This window comes from Zalophus californianus, chromosome 3, assembly GCF_009762305.2.
Source record: "Zalophus californianus isolate mZalCal1 chromosome 3, mZalCal1.pri.v2, whole genome shotgun sequence".
Taxonomy (NCBI): domain Eukaryota; kingdom Metazoa; phylum Chordata; class Mammalia; order Carnivora; family Otariidae; genus Zalophus; species Zalophus californianus.
In genome coordinates, this window is record NC_045597.1 from 16,090,930 (window position 1) to 16,111,923 (window position 20,994).

General features: G+C 40.4%; 1 protein-coding gene across 1 annotated transcript in view; it reads right to left on the minus strand.

The window, feature by feature from the left end:
• GPC6 (glypican 6) overlaps positions 1-20,994 on the minus strand; it is a 1,077,716-nt gene that overhangs the window by 102,703 nt on the left and 954,019 nt on the right. The window contains exon 5 of the mRNA XM_027590888.2: positions 8,953-9,083. Within this exon, the coding sequence (XP_027446689.1) occupies positions 8,953-9,083 (131 nt within the window). The remainder of the gene's footprint in view (positions 1-8,952; positions 9,084-20,994) is intronic.

Here is a 20,994-nt window from a genome sequence, read left to right on the forward strand (position 1 = left end):
CAGGTGCTGGGGATATGCCAACTGGACATGTCCCTGCTCTCAGGGAGGTTCTGACAAGAAGCCTGGCAATTACATCATGATGAATGTGATGGGGACACCCACAAGGGGCAACTAACCAGACTGGAGGGTCAGAGAAGCTTCCTAGAATAGCAGTGGAGTCCTGGAATGGGCTCTTACGGGCTCTCGAGACCACCTGTAAAATCGTCAGGAATTCTGTAAGCCGGTCATTAAACAGTGATTACTAAGTTACAGTGTATAAACTTAAACAAAACATTATATTGAAAACAAAGGTAATATATACTCAAAACTCACTACTTCCTAATTATTTACTCTCATCGAAGCTCTTGAGGTGATTTGTGCCAATTGTATCAGGGGGAAATGTTATATTGTGGCGTGCTACTCCATGTTCAGTGACCTCACGTTGGTAGCTCGAAATCACCACGGTGGGAATATTTAGACAACAGAAATTGGCAAATACTGCACACTAGCATGTTCACTGCATTGAGAGCTGGTTGTGCCAGGACTCACCAGGATCCCACTGAATCTTGCCCCGGAAGTGAAGAAATGGTGCCTGGCAAATGGTGTATATCTGGTGTTCGGTGTGGAGAGGACAGCATGTTCCAGGATGAGGAAACAGCATGGGCAAAAGCATGGAGGTGATAGAGGATGGTTCTTCTGAGCAACAGAGCCAAGGTAATCTTGAATGTCTGGCACATACAGATGTTCTCTTACCTCCTACGTTAAAACGTCTAGTAGGACTCAGGCTCTGTTGGTCTTATTCACTATTACCTCCGCAGCATCTAGTACGGTGCTCGGCAGATAATCAATGCTCAAGAAACATTTGCTTTGATAATCCCAGGCACGGAGAGTGGGGAGGGTGGCCTGAAGGGGGCGGCAGGCTAAGGACAGCATCGTGCAGGGGCTACACCTGGGCTTTCATCTAATGCCAACAGGGAGTCCCGGAAAGCTGGTAAGTAAGCAGGGGAGTAATGTGAACATATTTGCATTTTCAGCAATCCCTCTGCTTACAGTGTGCAGGATGGATCAGAGTGTGGCAGAACCAAAGGCAGGGAATTAAATAGGAGGCTATAATCCATGTGGGAGATGGTAAAATTAGGGGAGCTGCTGAGGATGGACTCAAAAGGGATCGAGAAGGACTGTTCAGTGGGGCCTGTCATGGAACAACAACGAGGGAGAAGGAGAAAGGGAAGTTTGAGTCAACTGTGCTTCTGGCTAGAAGCAGGTGCAGCGGAAGGGACCCTCGGTGGGACAGCGAGCCCTGGGGAGGGAGGCTTTGGGGGAGGACATGAGTGCAGTTTTCAACAGGCTTATTGGAGGTGTGTGGCAGGCCACGGGATAAACAGGTGTGATCAGGAGAGTAGCCCAGGCTAGGAGAGATTTGGGATGAAAGCTACTCCCGTCACTGTAGCAAAGTCAGGACGCTGGGTCTGAGGAGGTCCCACACTTCTCTGCACAAGAGCTCTTTTTGTCACCCAGCCCCACAAGCCTCATGTTTTAAAGACATATTGTCTACCTAACAGGCTACTTGTATTAATAAAGAAATGATTGATTTTCACTCTGTAAGGCAGCTAAGCTACTTGGCTGGTATGTTAAGATCTATTCTGGGATAATGAAGTGAAATGGAAGAGATATGCAAAACACATCAGAAGAAGACCGACAGAAAGCCATATAATTCAAAACTTTCTGGCAGAACAGGCTTCTGTAAACACACAAAGGTAGCTCCTCCATGCGTTTAAATGTACGCTGGCTGGGGCAAAGACTCTCCGAATCCAGCAGGATGGCGTCTTCCTGGGCAGAAGGAAGCACTCAGAGCTGGGGTTAACTGTGTGTGTGTGTAAGGCTAGGCGACTGAATTCCTCCAACCCAACCATCGACCATTGGCTGCCCCTGGGAAGCATGACTCTAAGGAAGGAGTTCTCCCGTTAAAGCAGGAGGATGTTGGAAGAAGATATTCAGGTGAGCAAGAGGGTATCTTCCTCTAAGAACACGCTAAATGTTAAAAACTGAATCGAGTTTCAGTCACTTATTCTTGAGTTGGCTTCATTAAGGGTAATCTTCTTGTCTTTTGCCCTGAAGTTAAAGTGAAAGAAAATCTTAAGATAAATCTCCAAAGGTTAAGATAATCAGGAGTTTCCCTTTGTCATCAAAAGGAGGGAAAAAAATATTTTTTAAATCCCTTTTACATGGGAGGAAAGTTAAAACTAGTTTGCTTTGGATGTGTTTCCTATAAATGCATCGTAGGCATTTTTCTCAAACCTTCATTTTGTTTTATAAGAAAAAGGTGTCTCTTTTTTCTTTCTTTTCTTTGTATCTAACATCTAAAAAAAATCTGGCTCTGTTATCCAGTGATGTCACAAGTAGGAATAGAACAGATTCTGGTTTTCTGTACAGAAATGGAGAAATTAAAGAATAAAAGATGTTTCAGGAGGTCACTGTTTTTTAGTAAAATATTATAAGTAAGAGCTGATGGGCAGAATATAAACTTTGAAATCTGAATAACCAGAGAAGCTATTCTGAGTATTCTGAATCGAGGCATCGTTGAGAACTTGCTCTTTTCTTTTAAAGACAAAGCTAAAGAAGAAATAGAAATAGAACTTTATAAATAGTACGGCCATTTGTTTTTTTCTCAGAAATCAGGCAGAAGGAATGGAACCACTTGTCACAAGCCAATTATTCCTTTAATGTGAGGCTAATGTGATATTAGGCAGAGGCCACTGACATTCCTCTAAAACCTTTTGCTGTGCCTGCACCGGTGGGACCACCAGGTAGGAAGTCGAGTAAGTTGCTGACAGCCTCTATCCAACTCGACTATTCCCTCGAGCCGCCCTCCTTCTGAAGGCTTTGTTCGTTAGCCATCTCTTGAGTGTCACGCCATGCCACTTCCAGGCCATGCAGAAATATGTGTCCCTTTCCAGGTGATTTACTGCCACTGAAAATAACCCTGAGCATGAGTGCCTTCAAGTGCAGGCGTGTATATCACCCAATTGCTCTTCTGATCTGAGATGCTAAAGGTAAGCTCGCAGACCATCATGGATGAGGCAAAAACCATAGAGCCAGTCAATGTTCTTTAGGATTCACACATCATAGACATTTTAACAACAGCAATTAAAATATTTCACTTGTACGAGTGGGTTGGATTGGATATATTCCATAGCTAAGCATTTTACATGGATGGTATTATTTTACTCTCAAACGACCCTATGAGTAGGTACTACTAGCATCCTCATTTTTTCAGGTGAGTTAACTGTGTTTGGACAGATAATTTGCCCCAAGTCCCACAACTAGTAAAAACCAGATCCAAGGTCTGTCTGATGTCAAACTCTGATCTTATAACCTTTATGTTATTGTAAAGAATCCCAGGCTGACTTCAAGTATATTTTAAGGTATTTTCTGTTTTTTATTGTTGAAGTCTCTCTGGCATTATACTTTCATGTTCCAAATTCAACTCAGCAAAATATACTCTTTCTTCCATGTGTAAAAACATGTTAGGATGGCCTTCTGTAGAATGCAAGCACAAGTAAGATGTAACTCCTGTCCTCAAATAATTTATAATCTTGGGAAGGAGAAGGGAAGTATGCAAATAACCACAACACAAGAAATAACATGCTTACTGCCTTAAGAAGGGCATGCATAACCTAGGAACTCAAAGTAAAGACAAATACTACTGGAATAAAAATATATTTATTTGAACTAAATTCTAAACAATGTCTTTGTATCTGAAAGGAGATATTTTCTACATGCAAATTCCCAAGATATCACTTATGCCTGAATGTTTTGAAAGAAAAAAGATCCAGAGAAGAGAAAAATATAAACCTAACCAGTAGTGAAGAGATAATGTTCACAATACTGTTAACTGTTTAGAACTGGAAAAGCACATTTCAAAGAACCCTTCATTTTACAGATGAGGAGACTAAGACCCACTAGCTAGAAGCAGATATTATTACATTCTCTTTTCCATCCTCTTAGGATTTTTTCTTTTCTTTTTCTTTCCGCCCCCCCCCCCATCTTCATTAATACTATAGATTCAGAAAGAATTGTCTGGAGAAAATTAAGTACCTGGAGGCCACCCTACTCTTCCATAATGGGTTCTACCCTCGTCTGTAATAAGTATTAATTGAATGGATGGTTTCAATTGGAATTTAATAAGTCTTCCTTCTTAATTTAGATTATATCTGACAAACCAATCTTTTCCTGGATTAGGTTTGAAATTATTCCTAATACAGTTAAATCCTATCGAGTGAGATCAGTTTCATCTTCCCTGATAGGATAAGAAGGAGACTATCAACACATCTGAATTTCACAGGCAGAGACTCAGCAAGTTTTGCTCTCTCTTCTCTTGGGGAATTTCCATACACCTGCAAAGTTCTTTGACGTGGGTGGGTAACGAAAGTGGTAGAATATTGAGGGCGTTTTCTTGTGTGTGACGAAGATTGGAAGCTGGTGAATGTAATAAGCTTTGCTGGGGCTTGAAGAATGAACAGCACTTGTTTCTCATCAGAACATTTCCTGTGGTGTGTTTTAGGCGATAGTCCTCCCTTAGAAGGCTGGGTCCTCCAGTGCTGAAGTACATGTGGACTAGGTGGGAAGATATTTATTGAGGGAAGAGTGGCGTGCTGGGAAAGTCTTTTTCTTTGGATCAGATCATTTGTAGGGGTCATCCCAAGTCTGCCCCTTGTTAGTTGCCTGACCCCAGGAAGGCTACTCAATTCTTGTAAATTTAACATTCTTTACCTATAAAATCAGGAAATGGATGCTCTACAAGATTGCAGCAGGGGTTTGGAATAAATATATAAAACATCTAGAAAGAGACTGACATGGGGCCAAGGATCTGTTTTGTCTTCTACTGTACTCCGCATGCCTGGTACACGATAGGGTATTTGCTGAATGAATATACTAGGTGCTTAATTACTGGTGGCCATGATGATTATCATTGTTACTAGGGGATTATTTGTCCAAAGTCTTAATGTGCTTTTGTTTCCAGTCCTTAAAAATGTGTACATACACATATATAATGATATATGTAATATATATTAGATAACATATAATATCATGTTATACAAAGAATACACAAACCAAGAGTTTGAAATAAGTGCCATAATGTTATTACCAAAATTTTATAACCTGATTATACAACTCGGCATAGCCAATGTATTTTTTTTTAAGTTTATTTATTTAAATGATCTCTATACCCAATACAAGGCTCCAACTCAAGACCCTGAGATCAGGAGTCTCATGTTCTTCCGACTGAGCCAGCCAGGCACCCCTAGCCAATGTATTTTTTGGAAGGAATGTCAGTATCCCTTACAACTAACAGTTTAGCTGTGAGCTAAATAGGAGAGGAAAAAGGATCTGATAATATGTATAAAAACAGCCCTAAGACAAGATTGGAGCAGTAGCATACTCGGTGGGAACAGATCTTTTCATTGGTGGGTAAATCCCACTAAATCAGGATCAGTGACTAGGTATAAAAAAATGAGCTGTTCTCCCCTGCAGATCTGATGAGAACCTATGGCATTAGAGGAGGGGAATTTCGTATCTGAAACCGTAGCGTGTTCATCTTCTGCCTTCACATAGAGAGAGGGAGATGAAAGTAACTTTTATACTTTCTACTACTAAAATTTCAGGAAAGGTTGGAAGCAATGAGGTTTGATAAGAGAATGATTTCATTAGAATTGGGCATGGTGGGAAGCAGTAGGTAGAGTTATGAAGGGAATCGGACAGAAAGACAGACAACTTGAGTCCTTTTGGCTTTGCCACCCTGTTTCCTCAGCTGCTCATGAAGGTTTTACTGAAAGCCTTTGAACTTTCTCCTAATACTTGATCTATTCAGCAAATATTTACTGAACTCCACCCTGGGTGAGACTGGCTTCGGAGGCACCCTCACTGTTATAATGCAGTGATCTGGCAACGTGGGTCCTGTCATCAGAACCCTCCTTTATGCACTCTTTATGCACCATGAGTCCCCTGTACGTTACTTAACCTTTCTAAGCCTTGGTTTCCTTATCTGGAAAATAAGGGGGAAGTTCTAGCTCATTACAAATATTGTTACAAATATTACATAATATAAACCACGTATAGCACAGTGTAGTCCTTTGAAGTAAGCATTCAGCATATGATCTAACAGTTATAAACACCGTTGCTTTTCTGAAAAAGGATCTGTAATGACTGCTAACAGCAACCGGTGTAATAAGGTAAATGACTGTCCGAGGAGAAATTGCCAATCATGTCCTGGAATAAAACGTCATTTTAATTTGTAGGCTTTACAACTCTCAGGATGTCTGCCCACCCCCCACCCTCCACCCCTACCCTCAATTAGGAAATAACTTCTGGCCTCACTCAAAGCCTTATCAGAATTTAAGGAAGCCTCATTATGCAAATATTCCAGCCAAAGTGGACATCTAGAACTCCTAATTCAGTGAGACTGTTTATCAGTGGTGACTGAGGGTTCCCTTGAAAAAGGAAAAATATATGGGGCGCCTGGGGGGCTCAGTCATTTAAGCATCTGACTCTTGATCTCAGCTCAGGTCTTGATCTCAGGGTCGTGCGTTTAAGCCCCGAGTCGGGCTCCACGCTAGGCATGGAACCTACTCAAAAAAAGAGGGGGGGGGGGATACAATCCTCTAGTTCTTAGCAAGAAAGTAGATTCTAGACTTTAGTTCATGTATAATTTCATGGATGTGGCTTATATGGAAAATGAAAATTACCTATTTCCAAATTCCACGCAAATTCTACGCAATAAAGCCTCTTGCAGAACATACCCATTCTATCAGCAAATCCTATTGGTTTTTCCTGCTAAATGTATCCAAATTCCAACCACCTGTTGCCTCTCTGCTATGTTCGAGGCTGGCTTTGGTCCTTCCTCAAAGCCTCTTCCACATTGCAGCCTGTGTCCCATCCCTCCGTCCTGCAGAGCCTGGCTGCTCTCCTCTCCCTCCTTCCTTAACTCACTCCCCTTTGCCCTGTGTCAAGACTACCAGATATGCTTTTTTTGTTTCTAGCTCATTTGACATTTTTTTGTCCTGTTATTTTATGACCTGCTATACAATATCCTCTCACGTGAGTGTACCCTTCCTTACATGCCCTATATTATTTCTACTCTTGATTTTTGACATTTCTTACAAAGAAATGTGTCTTTTTAAAAAGCACATTCCTTATTAACAACCCTCCTATTATAATGTAGTTGGACAAATTCCACAAAAATGTCTCATCCACATTCTGGTAATAGAGAGAGTCCATCTGACCTCTTAGAGAATTTTTAATAGAATAACTCGAACACGTATGTACGTGCTCCAGTGGAGATCCTTCTAAGAAGTGTGTGGTGGTCTCAAACCACTTTTGTCCGAGTGCTTCTTACACCTTCTTCTCTAGGGCTGTTTTGTATATCAGCAACCCGAGCACCTGGTTACTTGAGCACTGCTGGGTTAGTGGCCTCTTAAAACAACATGAATCTGTGTCTAGGCAACAGATTTGAGAGGAATAAATGATTGCTATTTTTTCCCAGGAAAGGAAGAAAATAGCTTTTTGTGGAACCCCCAAATGTGCTATTTCCCCAACGGGTGGTGGTAATTTGAGGCATCCTCCTTTACACAGGCTACCCCAAGCTCATTAAAATCCAGAGCTAGGCCTGTAAGACTCTTGGCCTGTCCGTCTCGCAATGAGAGAGAAAGCGACCCAGGCCAGATTCTTTCTTACCCTACTTCCTACCAGTTCACCCCCAAAAGCCCCAAACTGGTTTGATTCAGACTCAGCTGTGGAAACCCAGTCTGATTCCATGGCTCTCTTTCTGCTGTAATTCCCACCCCCCCTTCACACATCCCCTCCTCCTTGATTATATCTGAAATCTCTTTCGCAAAGGATTTTAAAAATCGAAGAGAGCTAAGCATGCATCTCTCTGCCTGACATATTTTTGTGTGAATGACTTTCAATTAAAATACAATCACTCAGTCACCAACCAGGTTTAAAGGACTGATATAGATTTGGTTAGTGTGTCGTGACAGGGAGACCACTAAAAAGAACAATAAGGGCTTTGTGCAGTTATCCTGGTGGGCAAACGGGGCAATGAAGAACAGCCGGGAGACCCTTGGCAAACGTCTCAATTTTGCCTAAGGCAGGTCCTGTTTATCTTTAACTGAGTGGGGGACAAATAAAATGGGGCACCTGGTATTTGTGTTCTGCAGCTGCAATCTCAGAAGCTCTGTCTCATATGATTTATGAAAATGTACATTTCTTTTTTTTTTTTAAGATTTTATTTATTTGACAGAGAGAGACACAGCGAGAGAGGGAACACAAGCTCGGAGAGGGAGAGAGGGAGAAGCAGGCCTCCCGCCGAGCAAGGAGCCCGATGCGGGGCTCGAACCCAGGACCCTGGGATCATGACCTGAGCCGAAGGCAGACGCTTAACGACTGAGCCACCCAGGCGCCCCCATTTCTTTTTTTAATGTGTGCTTGACTTCATACAAAGGAGCATTTTCCCCTGAAGATTCATTAATGAAGGTTACGCCATAGTCTTAAAAAAGAAAGTCAGATGAAATGTTTAATTATTTACGATTGAACATATAGAACATTTGCCTGGTTTGCACAGCTAAAGATACAATTAGAAGTTCCTAGAGAGAGAACGGATTGAGGGTGTACAGAAATTTCAAACATATAAGAAAGAAAATTTCCCCCAAATTGCTCACAAATGTGAGGGATTAGTCAGTCTACCTGGGGCTCTCTGAAATTCCATGATTGAGTAGCTGAGAATGAAAAGATTGCTTCCTTTCTCAATGCCATTTTGTTGGACATTTTTAATGAGGTAGCAAATTTGCAGCTCAATAGGAAAAGCTCTCCGACAATGCTTTAGAATTTATAATCCCAGCCGACATATCTAGTTACTTCATTTTTAGATGACTGCACTTTCCTTACTCGTAGAAATATGACTAATGCAAATACCTTTGCAGACACCTGCATGCTGTTTTCCTGCATGTTCATAATGGCTTCGGAGATCTTGACATCTATTGGGTCCATGACAGACTCAATGTTGAATGGTCCTTCCAGTCGCTCTGCCACCAAGAGCATCGCATCTGTTAAAATACAGGAGCATGATTTATATGAGGACGGAGGGCTCCAGGTTGTTAACCTGTGCTTAAACAGTTCCAACACAACCGGTTGAAAAATAACCATTCACTCAAAATTTTTATTTGCTTTTATACAATCTGAAATGGGATGGATGACTAAATATCAAAGCAGTATTTCATTTTATTTCATTTAAAGATTTAAAATTATTTTACATATATAAAACCAGGCTAAACGTGAGAAAATTAGTTCATGTTAAGATTGTTGAGTGTCTCTAACTATCCCGCGTGAAGTTAAACTGAAAGAACAAAAATAAAAACAAAACAATATTAGGGCAAGGATCAGCTACATTTCAAAAATGGAGTCTAGTCTCTTTTCTTCTGGAGGGTGAGGAAAATTGAGAATGTTGGAGAAGAAGTGCTAACGTGTGGATTTGGGTGCACAAATGTCGAGACCCTACACAAACCTATTTACGATAGGTGCAGCACTTCTAAGATTTCCCAAGAACAGACGTTGTGCCCTTCCGTTTTATACCTTCAGCTTCCTTTGGGGATAGAGACACATCTCTTACTTGCTTTTGTATATTGAAGGCTTATTATGGTAGCTATCACATTGTAAACCCTCAAAAAATGTTCATGACATGAAATTGTGCTGAATTGAATTGAAGTCTTGCTTGGGAAGCTTTAGTTTTCCGGAGGAGATGGTCATAGTGATATGCTGGCAGGAGCTCTGCCCGAGGAGCTGGTAGTGCCGAGTTCTTGTCCTTGCTCCAACACTAAGTGGCAGGATGCCTATGGGGAAAAACCTCTGAGCTTATCTGGCCTCAGACTGGTGAAGTGTATAAAAGGGACTGCTGATGAGGAGTCTCTCAGCGTCTATGGCGAGGGGCATTTGCTCGAGGGGCTCACTTCTGTCTTTAGTACTCAGGGCACAGTTGGTAACCTGCTTCCATTAGGATTGTCAAATAGAACTTTCTGTGATGATGATAATGGGGCTATTGAAACTTAAAATGTGGCTAGAGTGACTGAAGAACTAAACTGTTAATAAATTGGTTAGCTTTTAATTAATTTAAATATAATTTTAAAAAATATTTTATTTATTTATTTGACAGAGAGAGAGAGAGCACCACGAGCAGACGGGAGGGGCCGAGGCAGAAGCAGACTCCCCGCTAACAGGGAACCTGATGCGGAACTCGATCCCAGGACGGATCATGACCCGAGCAGAAGGCAGATGCTTAACTGACTGAGCTGCCCAGGTGCCCTAATTTAAATATAATTTTAAATATTTACTTGAGACTAGTGGCTGCCATATTAGACAGAGCAGCCTAGACTTCTAACATATAGATTCCAATCTTAGATTTCAAATTTTTCAATTGTTAAAGCTCTTGGGAGCCAATCGTAAAACACTTTCCTTCTTTCACAATAATACATGTTTATTATCAAACACTTACAAAATACAGAAAAAAACCCCAACAACAAAGGAGAGAAATACACCCATAATGCCACTTCCCAGAATAATACCCAGAATAGTTTGTATATGCCTTGCTTTTTTTCTTCTATGCATACATATTTTAAGCATGCAACTGGAAATATACCATCCATATATCATATAATTTGCTTTCTAAATATATTATTGTTAAATGCTTTTTATAGTAGTTATTTTATAGTATTAGTATGAAGAAACCAAACTTTATTTTTATTACATATCCAACTATGCATGCTCAATCAAAGCCCAACATCAAAATCTTTTCAGGGTTATAAGTAGTTATGAATTAGGCAGATTAGAAACCTTTTAAGAGAGACGAATACTTGTAAGAAGGATACAGTACTCTCTGGGAAGCAAAGATTCACATTTCTAAAGAGCACTAGGTTTTGTGAACAACATCAGCTTTAACACTACCCACTGGCTTTCTGCGCCAGATCCCAGAACCGAGTCTCTGCTCTACCCGGGACTAATAACCCCAGAGTGAATGCATGCAGGGAGGTCCCTCTATTCCACATGTGTCCTCACCCCCGGTACTCTGTCCCATAGAATTCTTATTACGGGAAAGTTTTGAGTGTGAACAGACTCACAAAGAACCCCTAACAACAAATTTTCTGATTTTTTTCGTTAGATAATGCAGACTTATCTGTGTACCTCACAGCAGGATCTTACAACAAAAGTAACGATTTCTCTGCATCTTACTGACCTAATTATCTGGCAGTGTGGATGGAGGATGCACATTGAGGGGTTGTAGTATTTTGATATTAAAGATGTTTTTCCCTTGAAGGTTTTAAAAGGTGCCTAACTATTGTCTGAAAGCTGATCTATTCCTTTTATGTTTCGATATGTGTTTTGTGTGTTTATTAAAAATAATCCCCTTTACCGTTAGACTTTCCAACAGGTTTTTTTGATGACGATTAATTATGATGAATGAGCAAGTTTCTCTAGATGGGTGCATTCTGCTAGAAGAATCAAGAAACCTTGTACAGGAAAAAGAATTGGCCCGATGGATTTATTCAGCAAATGCACTTAAGAAACCGAAACTATGGGATCCTTAACTTTGTGTTTTACATACATATTTGCATAAATCATAATACAAAGAGTACTGGTCTGTTGTGGTATATTCATCCGACATGAATGGGCTGACTTAAGGCAGTGAGTGATACCTTTGGCTCTCTGGGAAGTCTGAGAGCCACTGTGCTCTAGGTAGTAAGGACAAGTGTTTGCATTGGATGCTAAGGACTTACTGTAGTGTCACAATTTGAAATTATGGGGTCCTATCATAAAGCAGGTAGGTTTCTCTTTGGTGATTTCAGTCATTGTGTTCCCGGCTCTTTCCCCACCATAGTGCTGGCCTGTTAGGTTTTTGGGTTTGCAAATGCATCTCCTCTTTTTAGACTCTAATCACGGTAAAAGTGCTCAGGACGAGCCTCTCCAGATCACTTGCCTATGTGGCCTTGGAAAAAGGCAGTCCGATTGATGATCCTGCATATTAAACATAACCAAATGGTCACATTTACTCAAATTGCTTGCTCCTGTATTTACATTCTTTTTTCTTCTTTTTAAAAGATTATTTATTTATATATTTGAGAGAGAGAAAGAGAGAGGGGCAGAGAGAGAAGGAGAAGCAGACTCCCTGCTGAGCAGGGAGCCCGATGCGATGCTCTGTCCCAGGACCCCAGGATCACGACCTGAGTGGAAGGCAGGCGCTTAACCTACTGAGCCACCCAGGCACCCCATGTATTTCCATTCTTTATCTCAATTCATTTACTTTGTTATAAAAACTAATTTAAGATGATACATTTTTGATATAGGTAGATATCTATTTTTCTTTTAATTTAGATCAGCTGTCAGAATATGCTACTTTAAGCTGTTATGTGCTTTAGGCTATTACTAATTTTATATATATATGTAAGTAATATATATATATATACACACACATTAGTTTATATATAATGTATACTAGTTTATATATATATTATATATTATTTATATATAAACTAGTGATCATTTTTCAATATATATGTATCAAATCATTATGTTGTACACCTTATAAATATATATATGAACTAGTATATATATACATACACTAATTATATACATACAATTACTTTACTAAGTAAATTAAATTCTCCTTTGAAGACTCAAAAGCCAATGTGGATTGGCTCAAAACCTCGGAATCATCATTAAGAGTAGTAATGTGCATATAGTTAAAGATACTGTATTCTACACCTAAAAATTTGTTAAGAGGGTAGATTTTATGTTATAATAATAATGGAAAAGAGCAGTGATGATTATTGTGCTCATCGACTACAGAAGTGGAGAAAAGGCAACACTTTTACACTGATGGTGGGGACATAAACTGGTGCAGCCACTATGGAGAACAGTATGAAGTTTCCTCAAAAAATTAAAAATAGGCCTACCATATGATCCAGCAGTTCCATTTCTGGGAAACCAAATCACCATCTTGAAATATATCTGCATCCCCATGTTCACTGCGGTATTATTTATAATAGCCAGGACACAGAAACAAATGAACTGTCCATCAACAGATGCATGGATAAAGATGTGAGATATACATATCATTTGGCCACAGAGAAGAAAGAAATTCTGCCATTTGCGACAACACGGATGGACCTTGAGGGCATAATGTTAAGTGAAATAAGTCAGACAGAGAAAGAGAAATACTACTATATAATCTCAGTTATATGTGGAATCTAAAAAAACCTGAACTCATAGACACAGAGAACAGATTGATGGTGTGGGGATTAGGAGGTAAGGGAAATGGGTGAAGGAGGTCAAAAGGTACAAATTCCAGTTAATAAGTCCTCAGGATGTAATGCACAGCATGGTGACTGTAGTTAACAATATTGTTTTACACAGCTGAAATTTCCTAAGAGAGGAGAGCTTAAAAGTTCTCATCAGGAGGAAAAAAATGTATTAACTATGTGTCATAATAGATGTTAACTAGACTTACTGTGATGATCATTTTTCAATATATGTATCTATGTATCAAATCATTATGTTGTACACCCTGGACTAATACAGTCAATTACCCATCAATTACATCTCAATAAAAACGAAAACAAAACAAAAACATGTTCCTTAAGATACAATCATCCCTCTGCCCAGTTCCCCTTTTGTTCTAAATATCCACGACAGGACTCCCCAGGGCCACAAAAGGAAAAGCAACTCTTCAGAAAATGCTTCTAGTATTTTGCATTTTCACTATAAAGGAGCAGGCTTACAGCTCCTGTCTTTGGGAGTCTAGTTTAGATACATTATGGAAGGAGAACACGGCAGTGAGACCAGAGTTGTTCAGTCCTGGGATGCCGTGTAGGCCTGGAAGCGAATGGCCAGCCTCCCTGGACTTGAGACCTCAGATGGTAAGGGCGTCCACATAGCCCACTGGGCAGCCAAGAGCATCCCTGCCTGGTTAGCCTCCCACCAGCTGGGCAAGGTTGTCATCAGTTAAACTCTGCAGGTCAGGAAACCCTTCTCTCTTCTTTGGGCCTGAAGGAAGCCATCCCTCTCTCTTCTCTCCTCCCAATACCTTTCTGACACCGAGGCAATAGTTGGTAAGTTTCTCTGCAATCAGTTAAGTCACAACACAGCCATAACTTACTCCAGAGGCTGCCATCCTACGCTGTCTTAATTATCTCCGTGACTTTTATATTTTGAAATACTTGGAACAGTATTTTTAACTGTGCTCTTGGAGCTGTTATCTGTGGCCAATTAAGCCAGGACAGTCCTAGCATGTCCGCTAATGATCAGCTGATCCTTCTGCACATATTTCCTGTACCGTCATAGTTTTGTATCTCTTTAAACAAAGGGCTGTTGTCTCGCTCCAGCAGTACACATAACTTCTGTTTCTAAGTGGAGATGAAGTTTAGATGAGTTAGATGTAACTGGAATCACAGTACGAGGTTCTCAGGCAGAGATGCGGTGACTGTGTTAGGACAGGGGGCATGTGTCGCAGCTCAGCCGGAAGGTGTGCATCCAAAGGTGAGGTGCTGGGCTGCAGGAAAAGCTGCACCTCTGAGCCAAGGCATTTTGCTCAAGTTAAGCACAGACTTTCCTATTAAGAGTGGGGAGACCTGCCTCTGGTTAGATGGAGTCAGGTGCTTGTGTTTCCATCTAGGACCCTCCATTAAATGCCAGAGACATAATGGATGCCACGGAGTCCCATTCTGTTCATCATGACCACGTCTCCCTAATAGCAGTGGTACAAGGAAGCAAATCAGACAGTGCCTGGGAAGTTGTTAGCACAATGCCTGGCACACAATTCGCTCTCCACAAAGGTTAGCTAATCCAAGGCCCTACCTCTGGTCAGAAGTGGAAAAGAAAGGACCAACTTGCAGGGAATTTTGGTGGAAGTGTTGACAGCAATTGATGCTAAGAGTAAGAGAGTACAGGCCCATGGCTGACTTTAAGCTGTATAGCTGGTGCTCTTTTGTAGGCTAAATCAATGTCTTGATAATAGCTGCCTTGTGATGGATGAGTTCATTACTGAGAGATACAAGACTGTATCTTTTTTCAAGATGTGTCCCTCTGCCAATGAATGATGACTAGCAAGTCTTTGATGTTCTTCCTATTGAGAGGCGGGGTTTATGCCCCATCCCCTTGAATCTGGGTGGGCTCTGTCACTGCTGTCACTGCTAGTTTCCAGATAGGTACCGAAAAGACTAGAAGTTCCACTTTTGGTTTCTCGTGAAACTCTGCTCGGAGCTCCCCATGCCGGACTGGTTATAAGTGGGCACTCCAGGTGACAGTCTCAATTGGGCCCAGAGTTCCAGCCATCCTTGCTGCTGTAGACAGAATGTTTGTGTCCCCCCAAAATTCACATGTTGAAACCTAATCCCCAAAGTGATGCCACTTGGAGGGGGGCCTTTGGGAAGTAATTAGGGCATGGGAACTCCCTGGCCCCTTCCGTCATGCGAGGACACAGCTAGAAGATGGCTGTGTATGTAAGGAAGCAGGCTTACACCAGACACCAAATCTCCTGGTGCCTTGACCTAGGACTTCTCAGCCTCCAGAACGGCTGTTTAAACCATGCAACCTCTGGTATTTTTGTTAGAGCAGCCCCTGTGGGGCCAAGACACCTGCAATGGTGCCAGACATATGAGTGAGGTAGTCTAGGACCTTCCAGACCCATCTCCCAGAGAATTACCATCTAGTGACCCCAGTCAGCACCGTTGGGGGGTGGGCAGAAGCATCAGCCAGCTGAGTCTTACTTGAATTCCCGACCTACTGCCCTGTGATTTGTAATAATATGGTTGTCATTTTAAGCTGTTAAATTTGGGGACCATTCATTTTGTAGCAATAGGAAACCAGGGCAGCCAAATATTTACACTATTTATAAAATATTCAGATGTTTTTCCAATATTTGTTTGACAGGACCTAAATATTCAGAATTCTAGTCTATTAACATTTGACAAATTTAACATTTATGATATAACCCTAGTTGACAGATACAAAAATGGTCAAGAAAAAATAAAATGTTGCCTTCAAGGGAACATACAAAAAGAATTTGCTCTAAGTCTGCAAAGCACTATGGTACACGCATACCAGCTAGCCTCAGATTAGGATACATGATTCCCTTGGGATGTGAGCATGAGAGAGATAGAGAGCAGGTTTGGAAAAAGGCAAATATTCTGATTTTTTTTCTAAGTATTTGACTTTGTGAAGAGCAAAGGCTCTGACACAGGAACTAGACATTATCTCTGGATGGCACTGGATTAAAAACTATCTTGCCGCAGGGACTGCTGAATGTTTATATTCCTCTAAGATGGAAATATTAAGTAGGATTTCCTATGATCAGATATATATTTTTAACTTATTTCTTGAGAAAAGGAGATATAAGGAAATGATCTTACTGAGAGCTACTGATTTTAACCTAGAAGGGAATGATTTTCAACATGTTTTACAGGAGACAAGAAGAGAAATTCTTCCTTTTTAAATGAGGTGTTATCAGCCCTTTCCTAAATAACGATGGAGTAGAAATGATCTTGAAAATTCAGTTGAGGGGATTTGGGGGAAACAGGTGAGGGTGGTCAAAAAGTAGAGACTTCCAGTTACAAGATGATGAGATGTGGGGATCTCACGTACAGCATGGCAACTCTAGCTAAAAATACTTACTGTATTGAATACTAGAAAGGTACTAAGACGGTAGATCTTGAAAGTTCTCATCACATACACAAAAAGGGTAACTATGTGAGGTCATGTAAGTGACCTTATTGTGATAATCATTTTGTCATATATATGTGTTATCAAATCAACATGTTGTACACCTTAAGCTCACACAGTGTTATATATCAGGTATACTTCAAAAAAGCTAAAAAAAAAAAAAAAAGAAAGCTAAGAAAACAGAAGACATTTGATCAAAATAAGCTCAACTTGAACTAATCAGTATTTGGGACTTGCGAAGGACTGTCACTGTATCACTATGGAGTACTGGGTGGGAGGGGGGAGGTATGGAAGCCTGCATGTTGGTCACATTCATGGCATGTAGGATCTTTCTGAAGGGACAAATGTGAAACACATGAACATTAAAACAATTTTTTTTGAACATTAAAACAGTTTTTTCTCCCTTTGAGAGAAATCTGAATGAAGATAAAACATTCATTTCAAAGTTCTCATTAAATCGTTTAAGTTTGTCCTAATAGTTGGCTTTTTGAAAAATGAAATCTATAAGCACAATCTACTTTATTGTTTCATCAGAATTCCATAGTGACCAACTTTGGTTTTTCTTTTATTTTTTAAAGATTTTATTTATTTATTTGACAGAGGGAGACACAGCAAGAGAGGGAACACAAGCAGGGGGAGTGGGAGAGGGAGAAGCAGGCTTCCCACTGAGCCGGGAGCCTGATGCAGGGCTTGATCCCAGGACCCTGAGATCATGACCTGAGCTGAAGGCAGACGCTTAGTGACTGAGCCACCCAGGCGCCCTGCTAGAACTCTCTTCAAAAATGCACATCAGATGAGGTCACTGCCTTCTGCTAAAGGTTGTCAGTGCCTTCAGGAGAAAGTCGGAACCCCTTAGCCAGGCTAAGAAAAGCCCACCTTAGCAGCCTTGTCTACTACCTCCCCTGGTGGTCCTGCCCCTTGCACGGGGACCACCCCCCCGCAGAGTTCCATCAGAGCTCTGAACGTGACATTGACATTGTCACCAAGGTCCCACACACAGGCAATCCAACCTGAAATCAATGGCAGACAAGTTAACCTATATGCCGCCTTGTTCTCACGTTACCTGCTGAAGAACTTCCAAGGGTTCAAGTCTGAAAAGAGACTCATAATCACAGACTCCATCCCTTGCTACAAATTCACTCCTCACTACTCAATATGTCCTGTGGTTTCCTGCTATTACAAATAATGCCACAGTGAGTATCCTTGCACAAAATTTATATAATGCATGTGCAAATAAGTCTGTTGATTAAGTCCTAGAAGTTCAACTGCTAGGTCGAAGATATTTTGGCATTTAAAGTTTTGATAGTGCCAAAGTTCTCTCTGTAAAGGCTGTACCTATTTTACATTCCTGATGGCAATACACGATAGTGTCTGATTCTCTAGGTCTCAAACTTTTAGATGTTGTTAAGATCAAACAGTTGGATGTTTACCAATCTGATAGGGTGAGAAATTGGCACCTTGGTGTGGTTTTGACTTGAATTTCCCTCATTTGAAGGAAGTTTGCACATCCTTGAATATGCTTAGATACCATTTCTATTGCTTTTTCCCTTCATATTCTTGGCTCACGCATTTTTCTGTTGGGTTATTAACTCATATTGATATAAGGAAATGTCTTTTGCCAAAAAAAAAAAAAAAATACGGTAAAGACACCAGCCCTTTGGTGACATGAAGTACCATTTTCCCTCACTAGTTGCTATTTATCTTTTGACTTAGTTCATGGTTTTCTGCTCTGCAGAAATTTTAAGTTTTTGACAGTCCAATTTATCATTCGTTTGTTTCGGTTTTCTTGGTCTTGTGTCATATTATGCAAGCTTTCTCCTTTCCAAGTTCACCTCTCTGAACCTAATCTACTTCTGCTCACATTTTTGTTTACTAGCTTCCTTGCTGTTCTGTGAACGTAGGCCAGGCGCTCCCCTGTCTCAGGGCCTGTGCATTTATGGTTTGTTCTTTCCTCTTTGAATAAGCTCCCCCAAATATCTGCATATCTTATTTTCTGCTGGTCTCCACCCAATGCCATCTCTTAGAAAAACCTTCTCTAAAGACCCTACAAACTTCCAGACACTCTTATCTGGTTGCTGTATTCTCTCTCTCTTTTTTTTAAAGATTTATTTATTTGTCAGAGAGAGAGACAGAGAGCACACAAGCAGGGTGAGCGGAAGGCAGAGGAGAAAGAGGCTCCCTGCTGAGCAGGGAGCCCGACGTAGGACTCGATCCCAGGACCCCGGAATCACGACCTGAACCAAAGGCAGACGACGCTTAACTGACTGTGTCACCCAGGTGTCCCTGATTGCTGTATTCTTGACAGCACTTAACACTTGCTGAATTATTGCGTTTATATTTGCTCTGGTCCCTCTTTCCCCCACTATTTTGTAATCCTCAGGAGGGCATGTCTTTCATCTTTCTTGTTCCCTTCTGTTGTCCCAAACCCTAGAACAAGACTGGGATCCAAAGATTGTGAAATGAACATTTATTAAAAAAATTATTGGAACAATTTAAAAAAATCTCTCTGTATTTTCTTCCCGAAACTTAAAAGCTAAGTTACTCTCCTCCTCCCCTGCCTGAAAACTCTGCCTGTCTATTTCCCTGCTATGTGCACCATCACAAATGCCTACAAAACTTTATTAGTGCTGGCCTGCAGGATAAATAGCCCCTTGGTGGCTTTTGGTGTGTTATAAGGTAGATGAAGAGTTTCTGTGGGAATTTAGAATCTTATTGTACTTTTTTATTAGGTAGAAATAACTTTTTAGATCTTTTGGCTTGAAATTGAAAAGTATGGCTGGTTTTCTTTCTGTCAGAGGTCATTTCTAGGTTAATCTAAAAAAAAAAAATGCTCTTGACATATCTGGCTTTACCAAACAAGGTAATTCCTGTTGTTTCTCAAGAGTCCAAGTTTGCCATTAACTTTCAAAACAATTTCTGTGATAAATGTCATATTTGTTTCTTCCCTATAATTTGAGCACATTCACTAAGTACCAAATTAATGATCTTTTTTTTTTTAATTTTGCCAAGCCTGTACAGTGTTTAGGTTCATAAAAAATATATATACAAAACAGACCATGATATAAGTCAGATCTAGCCACAGAAATCAGTACCACAAAGTGAGGTAAATAATAGAAAATGGAAATGAGCCAATTAAATGCAGTTTAAAATAGTGCACAGATATTTGATGCAAAAATAAAACAGGGACAGCCACCCAGAATAATTACAGTAACTAAAGAACTTAAGCCAAATAAAAGAGAATTTAATGAAGATAACTGTTTACTTTGAAACCAAATCCAGGAAGAGGAGGAGAGAACAAATATACAAACTGATTTAATTCTGAAACCAGTACAAACAAAGACATTTATTTTGCTTCTACACTGTAAAAGGAAATGCAAATTGTGGGAGAAATAATTCCCCAGTACTCCCAGCGCAGTAAAGAAATTGGAACCTCCAGGACTCATTTTCTGATGTTGGTTTCTTGTTAGTAGAATGATACATTGCATTTCATAAAAATGTAATATATTCATGCCAGCATCATCTCAATGTTATATTATATCTTCGAGATGTTTAGTTATATCACAAGTCAGAAAGAGTGGGCCTTGCAAATCATGAATTTGATGGACATCAAAGTGTATACTACCAACCATAATCCTTTATTTAAATTTTTATTGCTGGGGCGCCTGGGTGGCTCAGATGGTTAAATGTCTGCCTTCGGCTTAGGTCTTGATCCCAGGATCCTGCATTGGGCTCCTGGCTCAGTGGGGAACCTGTTTCTGCCTCTCCCCCTGCTCATACTCTCTCTCTCTCTCTAGCTCTCTGTCTCAAATGAGTAAATAAAATCTTTTAAAAAATTATTGCTGATTCTTCATATGAATAATTTTTTATGTCATTTGTAGCTAGGAACGTCCAAATAACTCACATCAACCTAACCATCTTTGCCTTGATGATGAATTTCAGGATTAAGGGGCAAAGAATTTTTTAAGATCTTTCTCACAGAAGAACTATCTTTACCTTTATGTTGTTGGTGCCTCCACAGGGTTTTGGTACCTAGTAGATTGATTTGGGCCGACGAGTTGGTTTTATAGTTTAGGAAACAAGAACCCAAAGAAGAAAAACAGCATCCTTTGGACCAAAACCTTTGTTCTTTCTCCCTCTATCCAATATACTGGGCATTGAAAGTGCTCAAATAGCATCGATGTGCTTACCTACTGTTTTGTTATTCACTAAATTACAAGTGCTTCATTTTTAAAGAGAATATTGAAAGAGAAA